The following is a 24767-nucleotide window of genomic DNA, read 5'->3' on the forward strand; positions in this document are numbered from 1 at the left end:
GGCTCGAACTCATGGACCGTGAGATCATGACCTGAGCCGAAGTCAGACGCTTAACTGACCAAGCCACCCAGGCGCCCCTCAATAATAAACATTTTTAAAAAATTAGAAAAAAGAATATAGAAGATTGTTGAATATATGTGTTGATAAGTAAACATTTTAATTTTAAAAGAAGAGAAGGAATTAAGGGGGAAAGATGAGTATATAAAGATACTAAGAGAAAGGTGAAAAATATTTGGGGTTGACATATGTGTGACTTAACACTCATGCTACCTGAGAACTTCACCTGGACTCTGATACCTTGAAACAGGATTTTGGAGACAGTAAGAAGATAAAGATGTGAAAAAGCTCTCTTTTATCCATCAGATGCCAAGAAAACTGTAGGTATTCATTAGTTACTGTGGTAATGTTTCCCAATTCCCAACAGATATTAACCTGTGGGATTCAGGAACAACACAAAAATGAAATTCCTGAAATCATGTTATTTTGTATTTTTCCTAACACTTTATGTACATGTTTTTGAAATATAATGAGTAACCATAATAATGAACAATGAATCATTTTCCTGTGATAGGGTTATACTAAAAGTTCCAGAGCTTTCTTTCCGTTTTAAAAAAATATAATAATAGGGGCGCCTGGGTGGTTCAGTCCGTTGAGCGTCTGACTTTGGCTCAGGTCATGATCTTGCAGTTCGTGATTTTGAGCCCCGTGTCAGGTCCTGTGCTAACAGCTCAGAGCCTGGAGCCTATTTCAGATTCGGTGTCTCCCTCTCTCTCTGACCCTCCCCAATTCATGCTCTGTCTCTCTCTGTCTCAAAAATAAATAAACTTTAAAAAATAAAAATAAAAATAAAAACAGTGGAGTCTTGATTTTGGCTTAGGTCATGATCTCATGGTTTGTGGGTTCGAGCCCTGAGACAGATTCTATGCTGATGGTGTGGATCCTGCTTGGGGTTCTCTGTCTCCTTTGCTCTCTGCCCCTCCCCTGCTCTCTCTCTCTCTCTCTCTCTCTCAAAACTAAGCATTAAAAAAAAAAAGATAATAAAAGCATGGTATAAGGTTTATTATTATTAATAATATTGGACAAGATTGGGTATTTCAATTACATGCAGCAATGATCACTACTTATTACAGACATTTCATTAAAGAAGTCATTAAAAAAAGAAAGCATTAATGCAAAATAAATTCTAAATAAATATCATTGTTTTTAAATTTTTTTAATGTTTATTTTTGAGAGAGAGAGAGACAGAGAGAGAGAGAGAGACAGAGTGCAAGTAGGGGAGGCGCAGAGAAAGAGGGAGACACAGAATCCGAGGCAGGCTCCAGGCTCTGAGCTGTCAGCACAGAGCCCGACACGGGGCTCAAAATCACGAACTGCAAGATCATGACCTGAGCCGAAGTCAGATACTTAACGAAATGAGCCACCCAGGCACCACTAAATAAAAAACCATTTTTAAAAATAAAAAATTAACACTTAAAAAGTTATTCTTCAAATGATAATTTAAAACACATAAAATATTGTCTTATCCAACAGATTTGATCTTTGTTTTGTGACAAATATTCCAGATAAGGAAAATTTTCTCTCATTCTGTGATGTTGGTTTAGTTTTTTTGTTTTGTGTGTGTGTGTGTGTGTGTGTGTGTGTGTGTTTACAGAGGGAGGGGTGGGGAGGAGAAGAGGGGCAGAGAGAGAGAGAATCTTACGCAGGCTCCACATTCAGCACGGAGCCGAAGTGGGGCTCTATCCCACGACACTGGGATCATGACCTAAGCCGAAATCAAGAATCCAATACTCAACCCGACTGAGGCGCCCAGGCACCCCAATGTTGGTTTAGTTTTATGAAGCGCTTCCAAAAGCATTACCCAGTTGGGCATTAGGGCATACGTTGCTTTATATAAACTCATTTACTTTTTCAGCAGTGAAAATATTTTGTCTGTTTTACAAAGAACTATATCTTTTAGTACATATTCTAACACAAATTGCAGCAAACATGATTGGACTATATTCGAATAATGTAATATTTGGATCTCCTAGCAAGATCAACCACATACATGAAAAAAAAAAAAAGAAAGAAAAAGAAATATGTTGACATTACCAACTTAGGGAGTTATTTTTCTTACAAAACTTGGTATTTCTTGAAATACCATCCATAGGATTAGCACAATGTATTCTATGTACATAAACATATTAATGTTTATTTTATTTGCAACAAGTACTCACCAGTAAGGCCAGGAACACATGCTTATAACATGACAACAATAACAAGCAAGATGGATTAGATCTTAACTGCTGCCGTCTAACGTGCTCTTGTCATGCTTTCCAGAAATGTTGACCTTCATCTTTGACTGTACACGTCAGCATTTCCTGTCTTCCTTTTTTTTTTAATTAAAAAAAAAATTTTTTTTATTTTTTTATTTTTTTTTTAAATTTTTTTTTTTCAACATTTTTTATTTATTTTTGGGACAGAGAGAGACAGAGCATGAACGGGGGAGGGGCAGAGAGAGAGGGAGACACAGAATCGGAAACAGGCTCCAGGCTCCGAGCCATCGGCCCAGAGCCTGACGCGGGGCTCGAACTCACGGACCGCGAGATCGTGACCTGGCTGAAGTCGGACGCTTAACCGACTGCGCCACCCAGGCGCCCCTAAAAAAAAAAAAAAAAATTTTTTTTAACGTTTATTTATTTTTGAGATAGAGACAGAGCACGAAAGGGGGAGAGTCAGAGAGAGAGGGAGACACAGAACCTGAAACAGGCTCCAGGCTCTGAGCTGTCAGCACAGAGCCCGACGCGGGGCTTGAACTCACTGACTGCGAGATCATGACCTGAGCCAAAGTCGGCCGCTTAACCGACTGAGCCACCCAGGTGCCCCTCCTGTCTTCCTTTTGATTTGATGTCAGTACATTCCTTTGAGTCAATAATATTATTATGTTGATTGTTGAGGTTTAATTTTCCCCTCTACATTGTTTTGGCCCCTTTGTCAAAAATCAAATGACCGTACACAGAGAAAAACAGTACAGCATAGGGAAAATAGTCAATAATATTGTAATAACATTGTCTGCTGACAGACGGTGACTACACTTATCATGGTGAGCACTGAGTAATGAATAGAATTGTAGAATTGTTATGGTGTTATGGTGTAGAATTGTATGGCGAAACTAATAACAACATTGTGTGTCAACTGTACCTCAACAATAAAAAAAACGGGAGACATAACCGAGTACAAAATAAGTGAAATACTAATTTCACATTAAAAAAGCAAAAGAGAAAAGGGGAGAAAAATAAATTGATCATATATATGTGTGGATCTATTTCTGGATTCTTTCATCTGTTCCATTGTCTATGTATATTCTATATGTCCATAGACTCTATATGTCTCTTTTTATGAATACCAAACTGTCTTGCTTATATAGCTTTATAATAAATCTTAAAATCAGGTGAGGCAAGTTCTCCAATTTTGTCCTTATTTTTAAAAGTTGCTGTGGTTAGGGGCACCTGGGTGGCTCAGTCGGTTAAGCATGTGACTCTTGATTTTGGCTCACGACATGATCCCACAGTTCATGAGATTGAGTCCCGTATGGGGCTCCACACTGACAGAGTGGGACCTGCTTAAGATCCTTGCTCTCTCCCTCTCTCTCTGCCCCTCCCCCGGCTTGTGTGTGCGCGCGCTCTCTCTCTCTCAAAATAAATAAACATTTTTTAAAAAATTGCTGTGGTTATTCTTGGCTCTTTGTGTTTACATGTTAATTTTAGAATCAGCTTATCAATTTCTACAAAACAGCTTTTTGGAATTTTGATTGGGATTGGGTTGAAACTATAAATGAATTTGGTGAGAATTATATTAATAATATTGAGTCTTGCAATCCATGAACGTGGTTGATCATTTCATTAATTTAGATCTTCCAAAAATATAAAAACAGATCAATAGTTACAGGCACATAAAATATGACAGGCAAAGTATTATGTGCTTTATATGTATACTATTAATTAAAATGTATCATTCCTTTCATCTGACAGATTATACATAGAAGGAAATAGGGAGGTGGAGAGACTCCGTTAATTCCCCACAGTCAGTAAATCGTATAAAAGGGAATGTGGGCCCCCATTTGTCTGACTCAACTTTCTTCAGTTTACTTAACTCAGCTCCAACTAGGGTTAAGCGAGGGTCATCATTTATGCCTGTGAACCTCTCCAAAGTTGAGATTGTTCCTGAACAATCAGGCATTTCAAACTCCCACTGTTATGAAGACTTCACTGTTATGGTAAGGAGATAGTGTTAAATCATGTGAAGGCATACAAGACATTAGAGATTAAATTATATTTTCCAAATTGCACTTGAGAATCAAGTGTGCCAATTGGGCACTTTTGAATATCTATCTTGTTCACAGCACCTGGGATTCAGGTTTATGAGCAGCATAAAATTCTTGTACTCCATTGCAAGAAAAGATATTTCTGTTTATAAATTATCAATGCAAACTGGTTTAGAATTTGAAGAAAGGTTTTATAAAATGTATTAAAAGATCTGACAGCTCTTGATATAATTTGGGGTAATTATCGGTTATGGATATTCAGTGACTTTTACAAATTTATCCATAGCAAAAAACAAACAAACAAACAAACGAACCTGATGTGGTTGTATTTAAAATTAATCAAAGTTCCTGATCTCTTTCTGACAAGTAAACTTAGGTTTAATTTTTAAAAAGAATTCGTGAAGAAAGAGGTTATAGTGGAAGATCTACTTTTAAAGAAAAAAAGATTGGATGACACTTTATAAACATGGTAAGGCAGACTTTATGTAGGACCAGCCTGATAGTTACAGGGACCCCTGCAATGGGATTTTACAGTGGGGAAAGAGAGATGAGGCTGAACTGGTAATACAGCATGGGCAAGTGGGAATTGATAGCCCAGGAGCAGGACAGGGGTCAGTGAATGGAAAATTACCAAGAGAAAACAAGATCAGGGGAGTTTTGGCTAAACCCACCTAACAGGACTCTCGCTGAAAACGGCCAGGGTGACCAGACTTCATGGGGGCTGATGGAGGGTGAGGAACACAATTACATACTGAAGATGATCAGATATTGGGGGCGGGGGTGTTGGTTAAACTGACTTGGCAAGGTTCTTGCTAAAACTGGATTTTACAAAAAAATGTAATCCTAGGCACAGCTGAGCTTAGGAGGTTTAGCAGTCTGGCTAATGTTTGGCCACGCAATCTTCATCACTACCTCAAGTATGTCCAGAGTCCAGCTTTTATTTCTTCTAAGAGCTTTCCAGGGCTCTTTCTGTCCCCAGCACCCAGCCTAGTGGAGTCTAATTAATTGCTTACAAGCAATTCTGCAAAGCTGGAAGGCCTAGAGAGGGTAAAAGGCTCAGGCTTGAAAAGTCTTACAAATTTCACGATTTCCCCCGTTTGCAGTCCTCAGAATGGACGGCTGCTGGAGAGCACTGAGCACTCACCCGCAGCCAGGCCCTTTACACCCATCCTCAGGTCTACCCCCCACAAGCGTGTGAGAGCCTTCGGCCAGGAGGGGAGGCCCCTTTGCGGTCGGAAGCCCGGAGCCCACGCAATTTTTTGCACCTACCTCGCCGAAACCCCTGAGCACTGGAGAAAAACGAGTAGGGCTATGCGGGTTGTTTACAGGAACCGGGAGGGGCGTGAAAGGGTGCCGGAGACCCGGACCGCGCCGGGCTCGTTCGGAGGCCTCCTTCGCACCACCTGGCCCGCTGAAAGACTACCCAGAAAGGGCGTGGAAAGGAGTGGGACAAAGGGGAGGAGGGTCACGAGTCAAAGCGGCGGCGAGGAGGATGCCACCGCCGGCGACTCACGGCCTCCGGGCTCCAGTTGGACCGGGTTAAGCAGAGCTTCGGAGGCTTCTAGAGCGGCGCGCGAACCTGCCGCTCCCCCTGCAGCGAAGAAGACCTGACACCCCCCTGCCTGACCCGCTGGCAGCGCCACCCCCCCCTCCTCCCCAGGTGAGTCGAGCCCGGCACCGCCCGGAGGCATCAGGTGTCGTGGGAACGGAGCCCACGGAGTGCAGTGAGGGACCGCGATGTTGGGAGCCGTCGGTGACACACTGCGAGAGGGTCAGGACCCCCGGACGTCGGCGCCATGGAAGGGACGAAGGTGGGAGCGGGGTGCGAGCTGCAGCGGTTCCGCACAGCGCCCGCTAGGCAGCCTGCCCAAGGTCAGTGGGGTAGGTCGGGGGCCCCTGGCTGGGGTCAGCCCGCACCCCAGCTGCGCGGGCGGGAGGCTCTGCCGCGCAACCCCGTCCAGGCCTTCGCCCACCCGGAAGCCTGAGGCAGGGACCCTGAGAGCTGAAGCCACCTGCGGCCAGAGTCTTGCCCTGGAAGAGCTGGGGAGGGGTTTGCCGTCTGGGGGGCGGCCGGGGGCTCAGAGATGGTCCAGAAGTTGCGCAGCCAGCGTCTCGTGACTCGACGCCACGTAACTAGCGGCGTGGGGGGCGGATGGAAATGGGGGTGCTCAGCCGGGACCCCTGCGCGGGGCGAAAGCGGCCTCCAGCCAAGCTGGGCCGTCCGAAGTTGCTGGTGGCGCGGAGGCCGGGGAGGAGGGCGGGCTGCGGCTGCACCTCCCAGCGCAAGGTCAGCGGGGACGCTACTGCGGGGGTGGCAGGGGTGAAGAGAGGAGTTTTGAGTCTGATGGAGTGAGACAGCGCTTCTGAAGAAATGACGTTGCGTTCCTTTGTCAATCGAGGTTTTTACTATTCACACATATTCGCTGGTTTTCTCTCATTTTCTGCAGCTGAATCCAGTTAAGCGTCTCATCTCCGTGAATAAACAGCCTCTGTGTGTCAGTTTGTAGATTGTAAGAGCGCGTCTGATACCGCGGATAGGCTCTCTCCTGCCGGGCGTCTCCACCTACCCCGCATCCTGCGCGGCGCCCCCGGGTGGCTGTGAAGGGTGGTTGGCGGGCACTCCTTCGGCGCCTCGGGGTCCGGACACCTGGCAGTTTTTAAAGTGCACCCCAGGAAGGGCTTGTGTGACTTTGGGAAAGCCAACGTTTGCAGCAAGTGTAGCGGCCAGTCCTTGTGAATGAAATTCCTTGCTTCCGGGACAGCTTGGTGCCATAAATTGATTGCCGTTGTCTCATTTTCTCTTTGTTCCTGTGGGTTGCTGTTACACGGCGTGTGTCTACTTTAAAGTTTACTTTTCCCTGTATCAAAATAGAAAGGGCTTAGTGTGTCCTCAAGTCTGTAATTTACCAACATGCACTATTATTACCTGCTTCATTACTAATGGTTAGTCACGTGAGAGTTGTGATGAACATAAAATCATGTTCCTTTTAAGTCCCATTGATGAAGTCTCTGCTGGTTTTTGAAGAAGGAAATAAAATGTTCTTGAATGAAAATCTTAAGGGATTAATAGCTTTTTTTCTCTCCCCTACGTCTTTACCTGAGAGTTTCCCTACTCATACTTTGACAGGCATTTTAAGACGTAAGAACCATACATGAATGAGTTCGATCATAATTATTGCATTGTGAAGGTATTGCATATGCTATTTTTATGCCATTGTAAATAGGTTTTATGCTTTACTGACTCATCAGTCTTCTTGTTAATCTTTTTATTAATCAAGATTTTAAAAAGCTTTCCTGTGGCTAGTTTTTATAGCCAATATCTATTATTTGGAGCTGTTGGGTTTGCTAAGAATGTTTGAATCAGAATCAACTGTGGGATTCTATATTTGGAAAGCAGTGTAATACCTAAACAGTGACTTGTTAGAGGTTGTATTACTATAGTTTGGTTTAATCCCTCCCCCACCTTGATCTCTGAGCAGAAGTCACTGTAACAGCATCACACAGAGCCAGCCTTTCTCTTCTACATGGAAGAACTCTACTTTGCCAGGTGGTTGGGGGTATTTTATTTTGAACAGGTTTCCATAATATTATTGGTCGGAGTGAAAATCCAAAATAAGCCCCTGCTTCTGGAGTGATATCTTTGTCATTTTGGATTGGAAATGCTGACTACAAAGACAGTAAAATTAGCCCCATCTAGTTTCAAAGAGATAAAAGAGATAATAGATACGAGGTACTTTGAAAAGTAAAATGTGCTACATATATATAAGGCCCTCAATAAAAGTCAAATGCAAGTGATATGGCTGATTGCGATTTGGACTTAAATTAAGCTCCTGCATTCCCCTTCGTAGAACAGGTAAGTTTCCTGAGCCTCCATTGCCCCTTAAGAATCTTGTTGCCTGTTCAGGAAGCTGACCTGGCTGTTTGGGCCATAGGGAGAGTGAGGCTGCTTGCTCAGTGTTGGAACCACTGCTAGGGCTTTATTTGCAGTTGTATTTAATCAGAATACATGATGGTAGGTATTGTTATTACTATTTTGCAGAAGAGAAAACTGAGGCTCAGAGAGGCTGAGTGACTTATCTAAGGTCACAGAGGTGTCAAGTCGTAGAACCGATTTTAGACACCAAACACGGTTTTAGTTCTCTGCACCACATCTTGCTACCTTTAACTCCGGTTTTAAACTTATTTTGATAATATGGTGAAACGTTAAGTATCACTGCACAGGGGTGCCTGGGTGGCTCAGTTGATTGAGCGTCTGACTTCGGCTCAGGTCATCATCTCGCGCTTCACGAGTTCAAGCCCCACGTCAGGCTCTGTCCTGACAGCTCAGAGCCTGGAGCCTGCTTCAGATTCTCCGTCTCGCTCTCTGTCTGCACTTCACCACTCACACTGTCTCTTTCTCTCTCTCTCTCTCTCTCAAAAATAAGCATTAAAAAAAATTTTTTTAAAGTATCACTGCAGGAAAAATGGCCATATCTTCATATATAACAAAATTTTGCCTGTTATTTCAGGGTCCACCTACCTTCTAAAACCATTACATAGGCTTGCAGGTCACCCTGTTCTAACTACCTCTGTCACGGAATGAGGCAGAAAGTGTATACGTACATATATACATGTACATACAATCATTTACTAATAGGAGTAGCCCTTGAGGGCAGTAACTTTCAACCAGGTGAAAATTTACTTAGTAATTGAAACAAAATTCTAATTGATTCTGTAAATATCTAAAGTGCCCTTTAGAACAATGGTGCTTATTTGAAACCAGATCTTTTGTTTGGGCTTCTTCAACTATCCTGTGATAGCAAAGAATATAAATTTATACCTTTACTTATAGAATGTAAATAGTTTTTTTTTCCTCTCCCTAGAGATGGCAAATCCTGAGGTTGTAATCAGTAGCTGCAGCTCTCAAGAAGAGGAAAATCGCTGCACTTTTAACCAGCATACATCGCCCTCTGAGGAGCTTCTGTTAGAAGACCAGATGAGGCGAAAACTCAAATTTTTTTTCATGAATCCTTGTGAGAAGTTCTGGGCTCGTGGTAGAAAACCATGGAAGCTTGGCATACAAATTCTAAAAATTGCGATGGTGACTATACAGGTAAGCATCTCAAATCATGAGTTTAGGGAAGGCCTCTTTTAGTAACAAAAAGGAGCATGGACAGTGGTTTTTCATAACTTTGAACTGTATGTATAATGGAGAACAATAAATTAGGAAACATACAATCTTAAACCCTTCTCCCTTCAATATTTGTGAAAGAAGACTTTGGGGTTTTTTTTTTCCTTAATTATTTTCCTTCTCATCTTTCATTAAATTACAATTTTGGTCACAAAATGGAATCAGTTTTTAGGAAAAGAAGATTTTAATATTCGGTTTCCAATAGAGAAGCTGGAGGTTTTTAAATCATCCATTAAAACTAGCTGTTGCCCAACCAGAGGATTCTTTACCCTCCTAGTTAGTATCCTGGGGATTTCTCTCTTTTCAGAAATTTCAAAGGTTTCTGTTAAGGCAAGTATCTGGATTCTCACAGCCCTGTGATCATGGGAACCCTGTGATCATGGGAACCCCAACACTGAGCAATGTGGAAAAATGTGGAGTTAACTAAAAATGAGTGGCATACACAGTGAAATATGAGACTTCAATTTAGCAGAGTTTGAATCTCATTTCCTCGTCTTCTGTTGACATTTTTGGGGAAAACCATATTATGCAATTCTTTTTTTTTTTTTAGACGTTTATTTATTTTTTTGAGACAGAGAGAGACAGAGCATGAATGGGGGAGGGTCAGAGAGAAAGGGAGACACAGAATCCGAAACAGGCTCCAGGCTCTGAGCTGTCGGCACAGAGCCTGACGCAGGGCTCGAACTCACAGACCGTGAGATCATGACCCGAGCCGAAGTCGGATGCTCAACCGACTGAGCCACCCAGGCGCCCCTGCAATTCTTTATATATACTGGTTATGATTTACTCTTGTGAAGATATATTTTCCTACTCGTAAGAGTAATGATCTCTCCTTAAAAGCAAAAGAGCAAAATTAAAAGCAGATATTAACAGGAAAAATAGATGTGATAGGTTTATTTTTACTAATACTTAACTTGGTGAAAAAAATGCATATGTAAATAAATAACAAGTATTCAAGGAAAAAAAACTTTAAAGCCCTGAAATGACTAATCTTAACTGATTGTTGGGCACAAATGCTTAAGGTTAGAAGCTAAGGGGATTTCTACAATCATATGAAGTTGGTAGAATTTTTGCCTAAATTTCTCACACTTGTGTTATGTAAATGAAACTAACATTTGAGTGACTACTCTCTCCCAGGACATTATTTCATTTAATTATAATAACACTCCTATTGGATAAAAACTAGCATCCTTCATTTTACCGAAGAGGAAACTGATGTTTATAGAGTTTTTAAAAAGCCACATGACTAGTCAGTGGCAGAATCAAGAGTTTAGAGGCAGGTGCTTGCTCTCTCTAATATGTCACCATCAAAATGGGTGTTCAATTCTCCATATAATATTTGGCAAGTTGGAATTGAAATTCTTCCAGGTGATAATACAGTGCATCACAATAGTGAAAATTTTTATCTGTGTTGTTTCTGATAAGTAGAGGAAAAAGCCTGTGTCAGATGAACATGAATATCTTCTACTTAGTATGATTGTTACCACTTGAGTGTTTGCTATATTGGGGGCTAAGCATCATCATGTTCAATTCTTAAGTCAGAGGTAAGTAGTGGTATCCCTATGTCACGGATGAGAATATTGAGGCTTCCTGAAGTAAAATTGTCATAGTCAGGAAACTAGAAGAGGAGAGCTGAGATTCAACTCAGGTTTTATTCTAAGACTTGTGTTCTTAATTACTCCTAAATCTTTTAGGGAGCTCATCTAACCATCCTGTTTCCTAGGGCGCCCAAGAGGAAAATTGACCAATGGTTTAAGATGTTAAGCCTGTTAGTAATACACATATAAAAGGCATTTAGGGACGTTCTTTTTTTTTTTTTTTTTTTTTTTTTACTTTTTTCTTTTCTTTTTTTTTTCTTTTTTAATATATGAAATTTACTGTCAAATTGGTTTCCATACAACACCCAGTGCTCATCCCAAAAGGTGCCCTCCTCGATACCCATCACCCACCCTGCCCTCCCTCCCACCCCCCATCAACCCTCAGTTTGTTCTCAGTTTTTAACAGTCTCTTATGCTTTGGCTCTCTCCCACTCTAACCTCTTTTTTTTTTTTTTCCTTCCCCTCCCCCATGGGTTTCTGTTACGTTTCTCAGGATCCACATAAGAGTGAAACCATATGGTATCTGTCTTTCTCTGTATGGCTTATTTCACTTAGCATCACACTCTCCAGTTCCATCCACGTTGCTACAAAAGGCCATATTTCATTCTTTCTCATTGCCACGTAGTATTCCATTGTGTCTATAAACCACAATTTCTTTATCCATTCATCAGTTGATGGACATTTAGGCTCTTTCCATAATTTGGCTATTGTTGAGAGTGCTGCTATAAACACTGGGGTACAAGTGCCCCTATGCATCAGTACTCCTGTATCCCTTGGGTAAATTCCTAGCAGTGCTATTGCTGGGTCATAGGGTAGGTCTATTTTTAATTTTCTGAGGAACCTCCACACTGCTTTCCAGAGCGGCTGCACCAATTCGCATTCCCACCAACAGTGCAAGAGGGTTCCCGTTTCTCCACATCCTCGCCAGCATCTATAGTCTCCTGATTTCTTCATTTTGGCCACTCTGACTGGCGTGAGGTGGTATCTGAGTGTGGTTTTGATTTGTATTTCCCTGATAAGGAGCGACGTTGAACATCTTTGTATGTGCCTGTTGGCCATCCGGATGTCTTCTTTAGAGAAGTGTCTATTCATGTTTTCTGCCCATTTCTTCACTGGGTTATTTGTTTTTCGGGTGTGGAGTTTGATGAGCTCTTTATAGATATTGGATACTAGCCCTTTGTCCGATGTGTCATTTGCAAATATCTTTTCCCATTCCGTTGGTTGCCTTTTAGTTTTGTTGGTTGTTTCCTTTGCTGTGCAGAAGCTTTTTATCTTCTTAAGGTCCCAGTAATTCACTTTTGCTTTTAATTCCCTTGCCTTTGGGGATGTGCCGAGTAAGAGATTGCTACGGCTGAGGTCAGAGAGGTCTTTTCCTGCTTTCTCCTCTAAGGTTTTGATGGTTTCCTGTCTCACATTCAGGTCCTTTATCCATTTTGAGTTTATTTTTGTGAATGGTGTGAGAAAGTGGTCTAGTTTCAACCTTCTGCATGTTGCTGTCCAGTTCTCCCAGCACCATTTGTTAAAGAGACTGTCTTTTTTCCATTGGATGTTCTTTCCTGCTTTGTCAAAGATGAGTTGGCCATACGTTTGTGGGTCTAGTTCTGCGGTTTCCATTCTATTCCACTGGTCTATGTGTCTGTTTTTATGCCAATACCATGCTGTCTTGATGATGACAGCTTTGTAGTAGAGGCTAAAGTCTGGGATTGTGATGCCTCCTGCTTTGGTCTTCTTCTTCAAAATTACTTTGGCTATTCGGGGCCTTTTGTGGTTCCATATGAATTTTAGGATTGCTTGTTCTAGTTTCAAGAAGAATGCTGGTGCAATTTTGATTGGGATTGCATTGAATGTGTAGATAGCTTTGGGCAGTATTGACATTTTGACAATATTTATTCTTCCAATCCATGAGCAGGGAATGTCTTTCCATTTCTTTATATCTTCTTCAATTACCTGCATAAGCTTTCTATAGTTTTCAGCATACAGATCTTTTACATCTTTGGTTAGATTTATTCCTAGGTATTTTATGCTTCTTGGTGCAATTGTGAATGGGATCAGTTTCTTTATTTGTCTTTCTGTTGCTTCATTGTTAGTGTATAAGAATGCAACTGATTTCTGTACATTGATTTTGTATCCTGCAACTTTGCTGAATTCATGTATCAGTTCTAGCAGACTTTTGGTGGAGCCTGCTCCACCAAATGTCTATAAATAGACATTTATAATTGTTAGCTCTTCCTGATGGATAGACCCTGTAATTATTATATAATGCCCTTCTTCATCTCTTGTTACAGCCTTTAATTTAAAGTCTAGTTTGTCTGATATAAGTATGGCTACTCCAGCTTTCTTTTGGCTTCCAGTAGCATGATAAATAGTTCTCCATCCCCTCACTCTCAATCTAAAGGTGTCCTCAGATCTAAAATGAGTCTCTTGTAGACAGCAAATAGATGGGTCTTGTTTTTTTATCCATTCTGATACTCTATGTCTTTTGTTTGGCGCATTTAATCCATTTACATTCAGTGTTATTATAGAAAGATACGGGTTTAGAGTCATTGTGATGTCTGTATGTTTTATGCTTGTAGTGATGTCTCTGGTACTTTGTCTCACAGGATCCCCCTTAGGATCTCTTGTAGGGCTGGTTTCGTGGTGACAAATTCCTTCAGTTTTTGTTTGTTTGGGAAGACCTTTATCTCTCCTTCTATTCTAAATGACAGACTTGCTGGATAAAGGATTCTCGGCTGCATATTTTTTCTGTTTAGCACACTGAAGATATCGTGCCAAGCCTTTCTGGCCTGCCAAGTTTCAAAGGAGAGATCAGTCACGAGTCTTATAGGTCTCCCTTTATATGTGAGGGCACGTTTATCCCTTGCTGCTTTCAGAATTTTCTCTTTATCCTTGTATTTTGCCAGTTTCACTATGATATGTCGTGCAGAAGATCGATTCAAGTTACGTCTGAAGGGAGTTCTCTGTGCCTCTTGGATTTCAATGCCTTTTTCCTTCCCCAGTTCAGGGAAGTTCTCAGCTATAATTTCTTCAAGTACCCCTTCAGCACCTTTCCCTCTCTCTTCCTCCTCTGGGATACCAATTATGCGTATATTATTTCTTTTTAGTGTATCACTTAGTTCTCTAATTTTCCCCTCATACTCCTGGATTTTTTTATCTCTCTTTCTCTCAGCTTCCTCTTTCTCCATAACTTTATCTTCTAGTTCACCTATTCTCTCCTCTGCCTCTTCAATCCGAGCCGTCGTGGTTTCCATTTTGTTTTGCATTTCGTTTAAAGCGTTTTTCAGCTCCTCGTGACTGTTCCTTAGTCCCTTGATCTCTGTGGCAAGAGATTCTCTGCTGTCCTGTATACTGTTTTCAAGCCCAGCGATTAATTTTATGACTATTATTCTAAATTCACTTTCTGTTATATTATTTAAATCCTTTTTGATCAGTTCATTGGCTGTTGTTATTTCCTGGAGATTCTTCTGAGGGGAATTCTTCCGTTTGGTCATTTTGGATAGTCCCTGGAGTGGTGAGGACCTGCAGGGCACTTCCCCCATGCTGTGGTGTATAAGTGGAGTTGGTGGGCGGGGCCGCAGTCCGACCTGATGTCTGCCCCCAGCCCACCGCTGGGGCCACAGTCAGACTGGTGTGTGCCTTCTCTTCCCCTCTCCTAGGGCAGGATTCACTGTGGGGTGGCATGGCCCGTCTGGGCTACTTGCACACTGCCAGGCTTGTGGTGCTGGGGATCTGGCGTATTAGCTGGGGTGGGTATGCAAGGTGCACGGGGGCAAGAGGGGCAGGCTTAGCTCGCTTCTCCTTAGGTGATCCACTTCAGGAGGGGCCCTGTGGCAGCGGGAGGGAGTCAGATCCGCTGCCGGAGGTTTGGCTCCGCAGAAGCACAGAGTTGGGTGTTTGCGTGGAGTGAGCAAGTTCCCTGGCAGGAACTGGTTCCCTTTGGGATTTTGGCTGGGGGAATGGGCGGGGGAGATGGCGCTGGCGAGCGCCTTTGTTCCCCACCAAGCTGAGCTCTGCCGTCTGGGGGCTCAGCAGCTCTCCCTCCCTTTGTCCTCCAGCCTTCCCGCTTTCTGAGCAGAGCTGTTAACTTATGACCTCCCAGACGCTAAGTCGCGCTTGCTGTCGGAATACAGTCCTTCCGGCCCCTCCGCTTTTGCCAGCCCGACTCGGGCGCTCTGCTTGGCCGGCGAGCCGCCCCTCCGCCCCGGCTCCCTCCCGCCAGTCCGTGGAGCGCCCACCGCCTTGCCGCCCTTCCTACCCTCTTCCGTGGGCCTCTCGTCTGCGCTTGGCTCCGGAGACTCCGTTCTGCTAATCCTCTGGCGGTTTTCTGGGTTCTTTAGGCAGGTGTAGGTGGAATCTAAGTGATCAGCAGGACGCGCGGTGAGCCCAGCGTCCTCCTACGCCGCCATCTTCCGGAAAGCCGGTTAAGGTATTTCTTATATTGCATTGTACACCTTCTTCAAAACCTTCTTGATGTCCTGCATAAATCATTAAAAATCTTTAAAAATTTTTTTTGTTTTTATTTTATTTTTGAAAGAGAGAGAGACAGAATGTGAGCGGGGGAGGAGGTAGAGGGAGGAAGACACAGAATCTGACACAGGCTCCAGGCTCTGAGCTGTCGGCACAGAGCCTGATGCGGGGCTCAAACTCACTGACTTGAGAGATTATGACCTGAGCTGAAGTTGGATGCTCAACTGACTGAACCACCCAGACGCTCGCCATTTAAAGATCTTTTACTTGCCCTGTAAGCCCCTGGACCATCTGCCTCCAGTTTTTCTGTTGACATTTTTTTCTTGGTGTTCCTTCGATTGGATTATGCTGGAATCCTCAATGTCCCCCACCAAAGTGCTAAGTTGTACTTCACCTTCTTTGTCTTTTCCCTGAGCTCTTCAAATGTCCTCACCCAAGTTATGCACATACTTCAGGGGTTTCCATCATTATTTCTTTCTTAAAGAAACTTTCCCATTTCTTTAGCCAGAGTGACCTAGCTTCTCTAAATTCCTAAACAAGGACTTCTCTGAAATAAAGCTTTTAGTGGTGGGGGCAACATCCTAAGTAAGATCATACATGAAAATGTGCAAAGCTACTTTCTTTCATTTTATTTTTATTTAAAAACATTTTTTAATGTTTATTTTTAAGAGAGTGAGAGAGACAGAATGCAGGTGGGGGAGGGGCAGAGAGAGAAAGAGAGAGAGAGAGAGATGCAGAATCAGAAGCAAGCTCCAGGTTCTGAGCTGTCAGCACAGAGCCCAACATGGGGCTTGACCTCATAAACCGTGAGATCACAACCTGAGCCGAAGTTGGACATTTAACTGACTGAGCCACTCAGGCGCCCCTATTTTCTTTCATTTTAAAACTAGAAGCCCACCTTCTCTTTAAGGTCAAATTAATTAACAGCTACAGAAACTTTAATTAACAGCTACAGAAGCTGTTAATTAATTAACAGCTACAGACCAATAGATAAATTGGTCGTTATATGGAGACCTTTTATTTCATTGGTTTTTCACCCTCTTTTCCTTTTTTTTTTTTTTTTTTTTCTTTGAAGCTGGTCTTTTTTGGGCTGAGTAACCAGATGGTTGTAGCTTTCAAGGAAGAGAACACTATAGCATTCAAACACCTCTTCTTAAAAGGATATGTGGACCGAATGGATGACACTTACGCAGTCTACACGCAAAGTGATGTGTATGATCAGATCATCTTTGCAGTAAACCAGGTAAATCGAGTATGTGTGTTCCTACTTGGGAGAAAGAACAGCCCGGGAAACTGTTAGCAATGTATATAATAGAAACTGACATTCCAGTATAGAGGGGTGAACATTTCTGTGATGATAGGTATAAAACCATTTTTAAATTATTTTTAAAAATCTCACCATCAATCTTCTATGAAACTAAAAATTGAGGAAAGCTTATTGTTTAGTGACAGAGAGGCAGAAACTTTAAAGGGTTCATTAAAAGAATCAGAGCTAGGGGTTGGCATGAGTGCTTCAAAGATTTAAAATTATTAACCGTGGCCCTGGTTGTAAGTACTCATTAAGTCTTCAGAGTTTATACTTTCAGGGGCTCTTAACCAATAATGAGAATATTAACTTTGCAGAGCATATATAGCAACTAAGATCTGAAGGTTCATTTAAAAATTAAGTAAGGCCTTAAAGTCATACATGACAATGATTTTATTGTAACATTGATTAACTGCCAAAAAAAGTAAATTATTAAAGTGAAATCATGGCTCCTCATTATCTAGAGACAATCTCTGTACCATGAGGTAGCAAACAGCCAGAATGAAATATGTATTTACGGCACCAAGGCTTTCTGTCAATGGCCAGAAATCTATAGTAATAGAAGGAGATTGAATAAGTTATTACACAGGATTCTGGGTCCGTGTGAAAAATTCCTCTGTCAAGGCAGAGCTGCAGAGGTTAAGTGAGGACAGACGCCCAGCCCTGATTAAAGCCCTACAGAGGCCACAGCCACTTGGGGGCCCCATCGGTCAGTCCCACAGGTCACCTACCTTCCAGCCATAGTCCCACACACCACATTCCTGCCCCAGAGTCTCTGACTCCAGCTCCAGGGCTGCCCTTTAGCTGGACACAGTCCTACCACTTATCTCTGACCACCCAGCTCTCGCACAGACTTCCACAAAGAGTCTTACGAGGACAGCAAGGCAGTCCGACCACAGCATATCCTATAATGTTAGCAGGTCACCTGCAGCCCTGCACCTTGGATCTTTTATGTTTCAAGGTCTTACAAGGTTCAAGACTTACAAGTCTCTATGGTCAGGAGGTTCAGATCTTTAGGTAACTCCTGTGAGGATTGGCTCACAGACAGTGGGCACTCAGATGGGCCCGTACTTGTATGACTCGACTTCATGACCCCTGCTTGTTCTCCAGCTTTCCTTCTCATCACACCCCCACCTTGCAGGCACGCTGGTCTACTTGGGACCTTACTACACTCAATATCTTTTACCCTTTGTTTTCATTTAATGGACTTGTTTACCTTTTACACCTTCCCACCCCCAAAATAAAACTACCAATTTGGCTCAGAGTAGCTTTAGCAAGGTGTAATACGCTTATTTCCTCGAATAGAAAACAAAACCCTCAAAACTGACTATCTCTACGTCATACTGTTTGCCCCCTACATGTAGGACGTAATGCTACTTAACAGCATATGCAGCTTACTTTTATTACCGTGGATTTCTGGCTCCTTTTCCCAGTCCCATGGCCAATGGAGAGCTTGGTGCTGTAATTACATATCCTGTCCTAGCAGTTTACCATTTCACTGTGAAGAGATTAGCTCTCATAAATGAAGAGCAACTATTGCTCTTCTACTATAAAAGTGTTAGAATATTTTTTACCTTATCATGAATTTGACAAATATTTGAGCACCTACTCTATGCCTACTACTGTTTTAAGTGCTGGGGTTAGAGCAGTAGCCTTGATAAATTCCTTGCCCTGTGGAATTTACATTCTAACGAAGGAGGTAGATTTTTTTTTTTAATTAATGTTTGTTTACTTTTGAGAGAGAGAGAGAGAGAGCATGAGCGGAAAGGGACAGAGAGAGAGGGAGACCCAGGATCTGAAGCACACTCCGGGCCCTGCACTGTCAGCACGGAGCCCGATGCTGGGCTCAAACCCACGAACTGTGAGATGATGACCTGAGCCGAAGTTGGGCGCTTAACCGATTGAGCCACCCAGGTGCCTCAAAGGAGGTGGATTTTAATAAGTTTAACCCAAACCGTTTGATTTCAGATAGTAATGAGTGCTATGGAGTAAAATTAAGTAGCACAAGAGGGTTAACAGTTTCTTCGAGGTGGTCAAAAAAGGCCTCTCTGAGGATTCGAAATCTGGGGAAGAAGATTCCAGGCTGAAGGAGTAGCAACAGCAAAGGCTCTTGAAGCCAGAATACATTTAGTATGTTTGAGGAAATACAAAGGAGGGGAGTGTGACTGGGCTAGATCTCTTAGGGCTTTACAGGCCCTGAAAAGGAGCTTTGGGATTTATTCTCAGACCGGAAGCCATGGGAGCGCTTTCAGTGGGGGAGCTTTGCTCTAATATTAGCAAAGGCTAATATCTGTTCCCTCAAGTATTTAGCATCTGTTTTGTATCAGATAGTGTTTTTGATACATGGATACTACAGTGAGCAAATAGACAAAGTTGAGGAAGTCATATTCTAATAGGGAGAGACAGGCAATAAATAAGGATACCGTTAGGGAGAGACAGGCAGTAAATAAGGATACCATTTGTCAGTTGGTTATAAGTATACATAAGTGTGCTGTAAAAAAAAAAAAAAAAAAAAAAGGTAGCAGCAGCAGGCAGAGTGAATGGGTGGAGGTGGTCAGGAAAGGCCCCCTGATAAGTGACAGGTGGGCAGGACAGCCCAGAGTGTGGGGAGGCAGACTGCAGCCATCTCAGGGAGGAGCCCTCCAGGGAGAAGGGACAGCATGAACAGAGTCTGGAACAGGTTCGTGTTTTGGGTATCACTGTCCTAACGGCTTTACGTGCATTAATTCACTTATTCCTGTAACAATTCTGGGCATTCTTTTTTTTTTTTAAGTTTATTTATTTATTTTGACACGGAGAGAGTGAGCAATGGTCAGAGAGAGAGAGAGAGAGGAAGAGAGAGAATCCCAAGCAGGCTACACACTGTCGGCACAGAGCCCGACATGGGGCTCGATCCCATGACCCTGAGATCTTGACCTGAGCTAAAATCAAGAGTTAGATGTTCAACCGACTGAACCACCCAGGTGCCCCAGCAGTCCTGTGAGTTCTATATGGAGACTGGACTGTGGTGAGAGGCGGACGGGAAGCAGGAAGACCACAGCAGTAGGAAGAGATTCAGTTTGTCAGGGTGAGAGGTGAGGTGGTGTGGACAAGGCGATGAGAGGCAGTCAGATTTGGAAGATAATTTGAAAGTAATGCATGACTTTTTGATGGGCTGGAAGTGGAGTATGAGAAAAAGAGAGTGAAGAATCGGTTCTAAGTTTCGGCCTGTGAAGCTGATTGGCTTATGGAGTCACTGATTGAGAAGGGCATTTTTCATGGAAGGAGATGGTTTTTCCATTTGCACGTTTGCATTTGAGATACCTCTTAGACACCAGAGGTGCCATGCAGGCAGATTGCTACTCATGTATGCGTTTGGGTGGAAAGGTCAGGAGACGTAAATTTGGAAGCTGTTGGTGTACAGATCTTGTTTCAATGTGGGGCTGGTTGAGATCTCTTACCGAGAGAATGTGGGTGAAGAAGTGGAGGACTGAATCCAAGGGTGCTCTGACAGCTAGAGGTTGGCAGGAGCAGGATTCAGCAAAGGAGACTGAGACAGAGAGCCTGTGTCCCAGAAGTCTAGGGGAGAAGGCATCCTGCGAAAGGGAAGGCACTTGGCTGCATCAAACGCTGTGGGAGGCTAAGTTAAATAAGAACAGAGAACCATGCCTCAGATCTGGTAAAATGCTGCTGGTGGTGGCCTGGACAAGGCCCAGCTCAGCATCTATCCCCCTAGGCCCAGATTACAAATGATCCTTTCACTGATTTTAGCATTTTCACATGCATTTTTATAGTAGAATTATTTATCTGTGTGTCCATCCCACTAAATCCAAGAGATGGCTACCATATCCCTATCTTCGTATCACTTCTTGTGCCAAACAGCATTGTTCATAGTAAGCCCTGAAACCCTTTTTTCTTCTACAGAAATGCATTCAGAGTTTGAGTTGATGGTTATTCCAAAGTACCATAAGATTCTCACTGGTAAAATTACATTTGTTTGTTTGTTTGTTTGTTTAGAGGACTCCCAGGATGAGGGAATATTGCTGTGAAAGTGACTATTCTTGCAAAGATAAAGATGAAACTATTTTTTTAAGTCTTGCAAGTTAGCTTGGAACAACTCTATCCCCCTTCCTATATTAAAGCAGCAAAGCGGAACTCTGATCTTACAAGAAATAGTTCAAAGATAAAGTTTGTATTCACACTGAATGCACAGATCAGTTCCTGAACATAGTTCTTTAAAGAAGGAAAGAACCGCAGAGATGACGTGGGTTAAACCTTGAATTTTGTAGACAAGGAACCAGAGGCTCAGAAAGTTTGTGTCTTGCTCACAGTCACAGACATGAGACTTGAGCCCAAAACTTGAGTGCTTTTTCTGGCTGCTGTCCTGGTGCACATTAGCATGTCGCGTACTACGCATGTCAGTGTGAATGTGAGTGTCTCCATCCAGAAAGCAGGTTGGGATCTGCCCATTTCAGAGACGGGCTGGGTAGGGAATCATGGCTTCATTTCTGCCTGGCTGGTGTTCCCATTTTCTGTTTCTCTTTTCTGTTCAAGTACTTGCAGCTGCGCAGTATCTCGGTGGGGAATCATGCATATGAGAACAAGGGTACCGAGCAGTCTGCTATGGCGATCTGTCAGCACTTCTACAAGCAAGGGAACATCTGTCCTGGAAATGATACCTTTGACATTGATCCAGAAATGGAGACTGGTAATGTTCTGCAAAAAACTAGAGCTTCTATTTTTTAACTCCTTGATTTATACTTAAAGTTAGCAATTTTGTCTCTGAAAATGTTGATTTGGTCTGTACTGTTAGGTCATAGTGAGAAACTACATAGGAGTTATCATGTGTCAGGTACCGTCCCAAGCCCTTTACTGTAACTCATGATTTTTTTTTTAAAAAGCAACAACAACAGACCAATAAGGCAAGGTGTATTATTATCCTCATTTTATAGAAGACTAAAGTATGGCTCAGAGAGTTAAGTGATATATTCCAGATGGAGCTAGGAAGGGGCAGTGCTGAAATCTGACCCAGGCTGTCTGTGCTCCCAGCCACTATATCCTTGACCTGTATGTAGCACTGCCTCTTATGCTGGATAAGCCAGTTAAATAGACTTATACTATCCTTAGAAGACGTTGTACTTGCAAATTTGCGATGTCTATAAAACTCCCTCCCCTCAACTGCACTTCACTATTTAGTATCTTTGTGGGTCATTTCAAGGAGAAACCAGAACCAGAGTTTAGAATACAGTGGCTTCTTCTTTTTTTTTTTTCAACGTTTATTTATTTTTGAGACAGAGAGAGACAGAGCATGAACAGGGGAGGGGCAGAGAGAGAGGGAGACACAGAATCTGAAGCAGGCTCCAGGCTCTGAGTTGTCAGCCCAGAGCCCGATGCGGGGCTCGAACTCACGGGCCGTGAGATCATGACCTGAGCCGAAGTCGGACACCCAACCGACCAAGCCACCCAGGCGCCCCTACAGTGGCTTATTCTTATTAGCAAAGTTCTATTTACAGTCTGTACCTAAAACATTAAATTTTCAAGTGCTTTTAACAACAGCCACTGGGAGGTTTTTTGGAGAAGGATGGTAAAGGATTACAGTACAGATTAGTGAAAACTTCTAAAATGCTGTCTTCCCTTTTTTTTCTTAAGCTTATTTATTTATTTATTTTTTTTTTTTTTTTAATTTTTTTTTCAACGTTTTTTATTTATTTTCGGGACAGAGAGAGACAGAGCATGAACGGGGGAGGGGCAGAGAGAGAGGGAGACACAGAATCGGAAACAGGCTCCAGGCTCCGAGCCATCAGCCCAGAGCCTGACGCGGGGCTCGAACTCACGGACGGCGAGATCGTGACCTGGCTGAAGCCGGACGCTTAACCGACTACGCCACCCAGGCGCCCCTTATTTATTTTTGAGAAAGAGAAAGAGAGAGCAAGCAGGGGAGGGGCAGAGAGAGAGTAAGAGAGAATCCCAAGTAGGCTCCATACTGTCAGTGTGGAGCCCAATGTGTGGATCCCTGCCGATGTGGGGCTCAAACTCATGAACTGTGAGATCATGACCTGAGCCAAAATCAAGAGTCAGAGGTTTACATGACTGAGCCACCCAGGTGCCCCATGTCTTCCTTTTTTTTTTTTTCCCCCCCTTAAGTATAGTCTAGTATAGAAGGGAAAATAGTATTTAAAAAAAATAGATCCTTTAAACTTAGACAATTTTGTCTTAAGTACTCCAAGTTCTTCAAACTCATGCTTAGGATACAAAAAAGGGAGAAGGGACTCAAAATTTAGGCTTCCAGATTCAGGAAGGAAGATAGCATTCTACAGAAGACTCATGAGACGGAATTCATGTCTTTTGCCCTCCACCCACTCCAGAAATGGTGCATCCACTCGTGTCTTGAAAAACAAATGATTCATTGTAACTAAGGGGTACTGACTTTTGGCTTTTAAATCTTAATTCAGAAGAATAGTAGAATCTGAATAATCTAGTCTTAAATGTATTATCCTTTCAAGATGCAGTTTTACTTATTTATTTTAGGCTATCTACAGAATGTTTTGTTCCTTTCTATGGCAGAATGTTTCTTTGTAGAGCCCGATGAACCTTTTCACATTGGAACACTGGAAGAAAATAAACTCAACTTAACACTGGACTTTCACAGGTGAGGGAGGCAGATGGGAGTATAACTTATATTTGTGTGTGCATGTTTTCACTGCACTAAAGGCTCCTCTGTTTCCTAGACTCCTAACAGTGGAGCTGCAGTTTAAACTGAAGGCCATTAATCTGCAGACCATTCGTCATCACGAGCTCCCTGACTGTTACGACTTTACTCTGACTGTAAGTGTGGGCTGGGCTGAATTTGGCCCCTGTCTGAAGGAAAACTGTTTGATTTAGTTACATGTTTCATCTGCTTGTATTGAAACATGATCAAATATATAGGATGTTTCCACTTGAATGTGCACAGAAGAAGCATTGGTAGAGCTGGCTCTATTTTGTTGTGGTCATTTACTTGTTAATTATCTATCTTCTGTACCTCAGTGTTAAGTTCTGTGAGGGGAGGGACCTTGCCTTGTTCAGTGCAGTGTCTCCAGTCCCAAGAACGGTGCCTGGCACAGGGTAGGGGTTCAAATACAAAAGGAGTAGAGACTTGTAGGTCCCGTGTAGTTGGCTCTTGGCAGTCTGTGGCTGTCTGCGTATGGCCATTGCCAAGGGTTCTTGCCGCCGAGTCTCCTCGCCATAGATGTGTGCACATTTTGCTTATTGGTCACAGTGCCTTCCTTGGGCTGCCTCTGAATGCGCTGGTTTCTCCCCCTTCGGCCCGTCTCCGTTCTGTATATTCCAGTTGCAAATGGCGCTATTAATGCTCTCTGGAGAACATAAGATGCCTGCCAGGTGAGTTCATTTCCTCATGAGGCTCGGGGTCAGTACCCCAGTGCTATCTGGGGCATATGCTGAACAGCATTTGATGCAGCTTGCCTTCACTCAATCCAGATTGCTATGACTTCAGCAATAGTTTGTACCAGAGCTGTGTCCATGATATTCAACAACTGGCTATGAGAAATCAAGTTTTTTAAAGAAATTTCAGAATGTAGTATCATTAGTCATTATGCATATCATTTAAAGGAAAAAGCGCAAATACTATGAGACTATTTTGAGTTAGGCTACAAATTTTGATCCTAATATTAATCAGGAGGTTATGAATTTTCAATATTACTTGATTTTTTTTTAAATCGAGCTATTATTTATCCACAGTCTTGTCTCTTCTTTCTCCTCTCTCTTACCACCTCCTGCACCACTCTTTTTTTTTTTGTTTTTACTTTTTTTAACATTTTATTTATTTTTGAGAGACAGAGAGAGACAGAGTGCGAGGGAGGGGAGAGGCAGAGAGAGGGAGACACAGAATCCTACATAGGCTTCAGGCTCTGAGCTGTCAGCACAGAGCCTGATGCAGGGCTCGAA

General features: G+C 42.8%; 2 protein-coding genes across 2 annotated transcripts in view; one reads left to right on the forward strand and one right to left on the reverse strand.

Moving 5' to 3' along the window:
• DNAI3 (dynein axonemal intermediate chain 3) overlaps window positions 1–5699 on the reverse strand; it is a 95282-nt gene extending 89583 nt beyond the window's left edge. Inside the window, exon 1 of the mRNA XM_058716768.1 lies at window positions 5573–5699. The gene's annotated coding sequence lies outside the window, so the exon portion shown is untranslated. The remainder of the gene's footprint in view (window positions 1–5572) is intronic.
• A 3420-nt stretch (window positions 5700–9119) lies between these two features.
• The window catches only part of MCOLN3 (mucolipin TRP cation channel 3), a 32726-nt gene continuing 17078 nt past the window's right edge, over window positions 9120–24767 (forward strand). The window contains exons 1-5 of the mRNA XM_058716769.1: window positions 9120–9395; window positions 16611–16778; window positions 21375–21528; window positions 23385–23469; window positions 23549–23645. Coding sequence (XP_058572752.1) covers window positions 9168–9395; window positions 16611–16778; window positions 21375–21528; window positions 23385–23469; window positions 23549–23645 — 732 coding nt within the window. The 5' untranslated portion in view covers window positions 9120–9167. The remainder of the gene's footprint in view (window positions 9396–16610; window positions 16779–21374; window positions 21529–23384; window positions 23470–23548; window positions 23646–24767) is intronic.

This window comes from Neofelis nebulosa, chromosome 2 (assembly GCF_028018385.1).
Source record: "Neofelis nebulosa isolate mNeoNeb1 chromosome 2, mNeoNeb1.pri, whole genome shotgun sequence".
Classification (NCBI taxonomy): domain Eukaryota; kingdom Metazoa; phylum Chordata; class Mammalia; order Carnivora; family Felidae; genus Neofelis; species Neofelis nebulosa.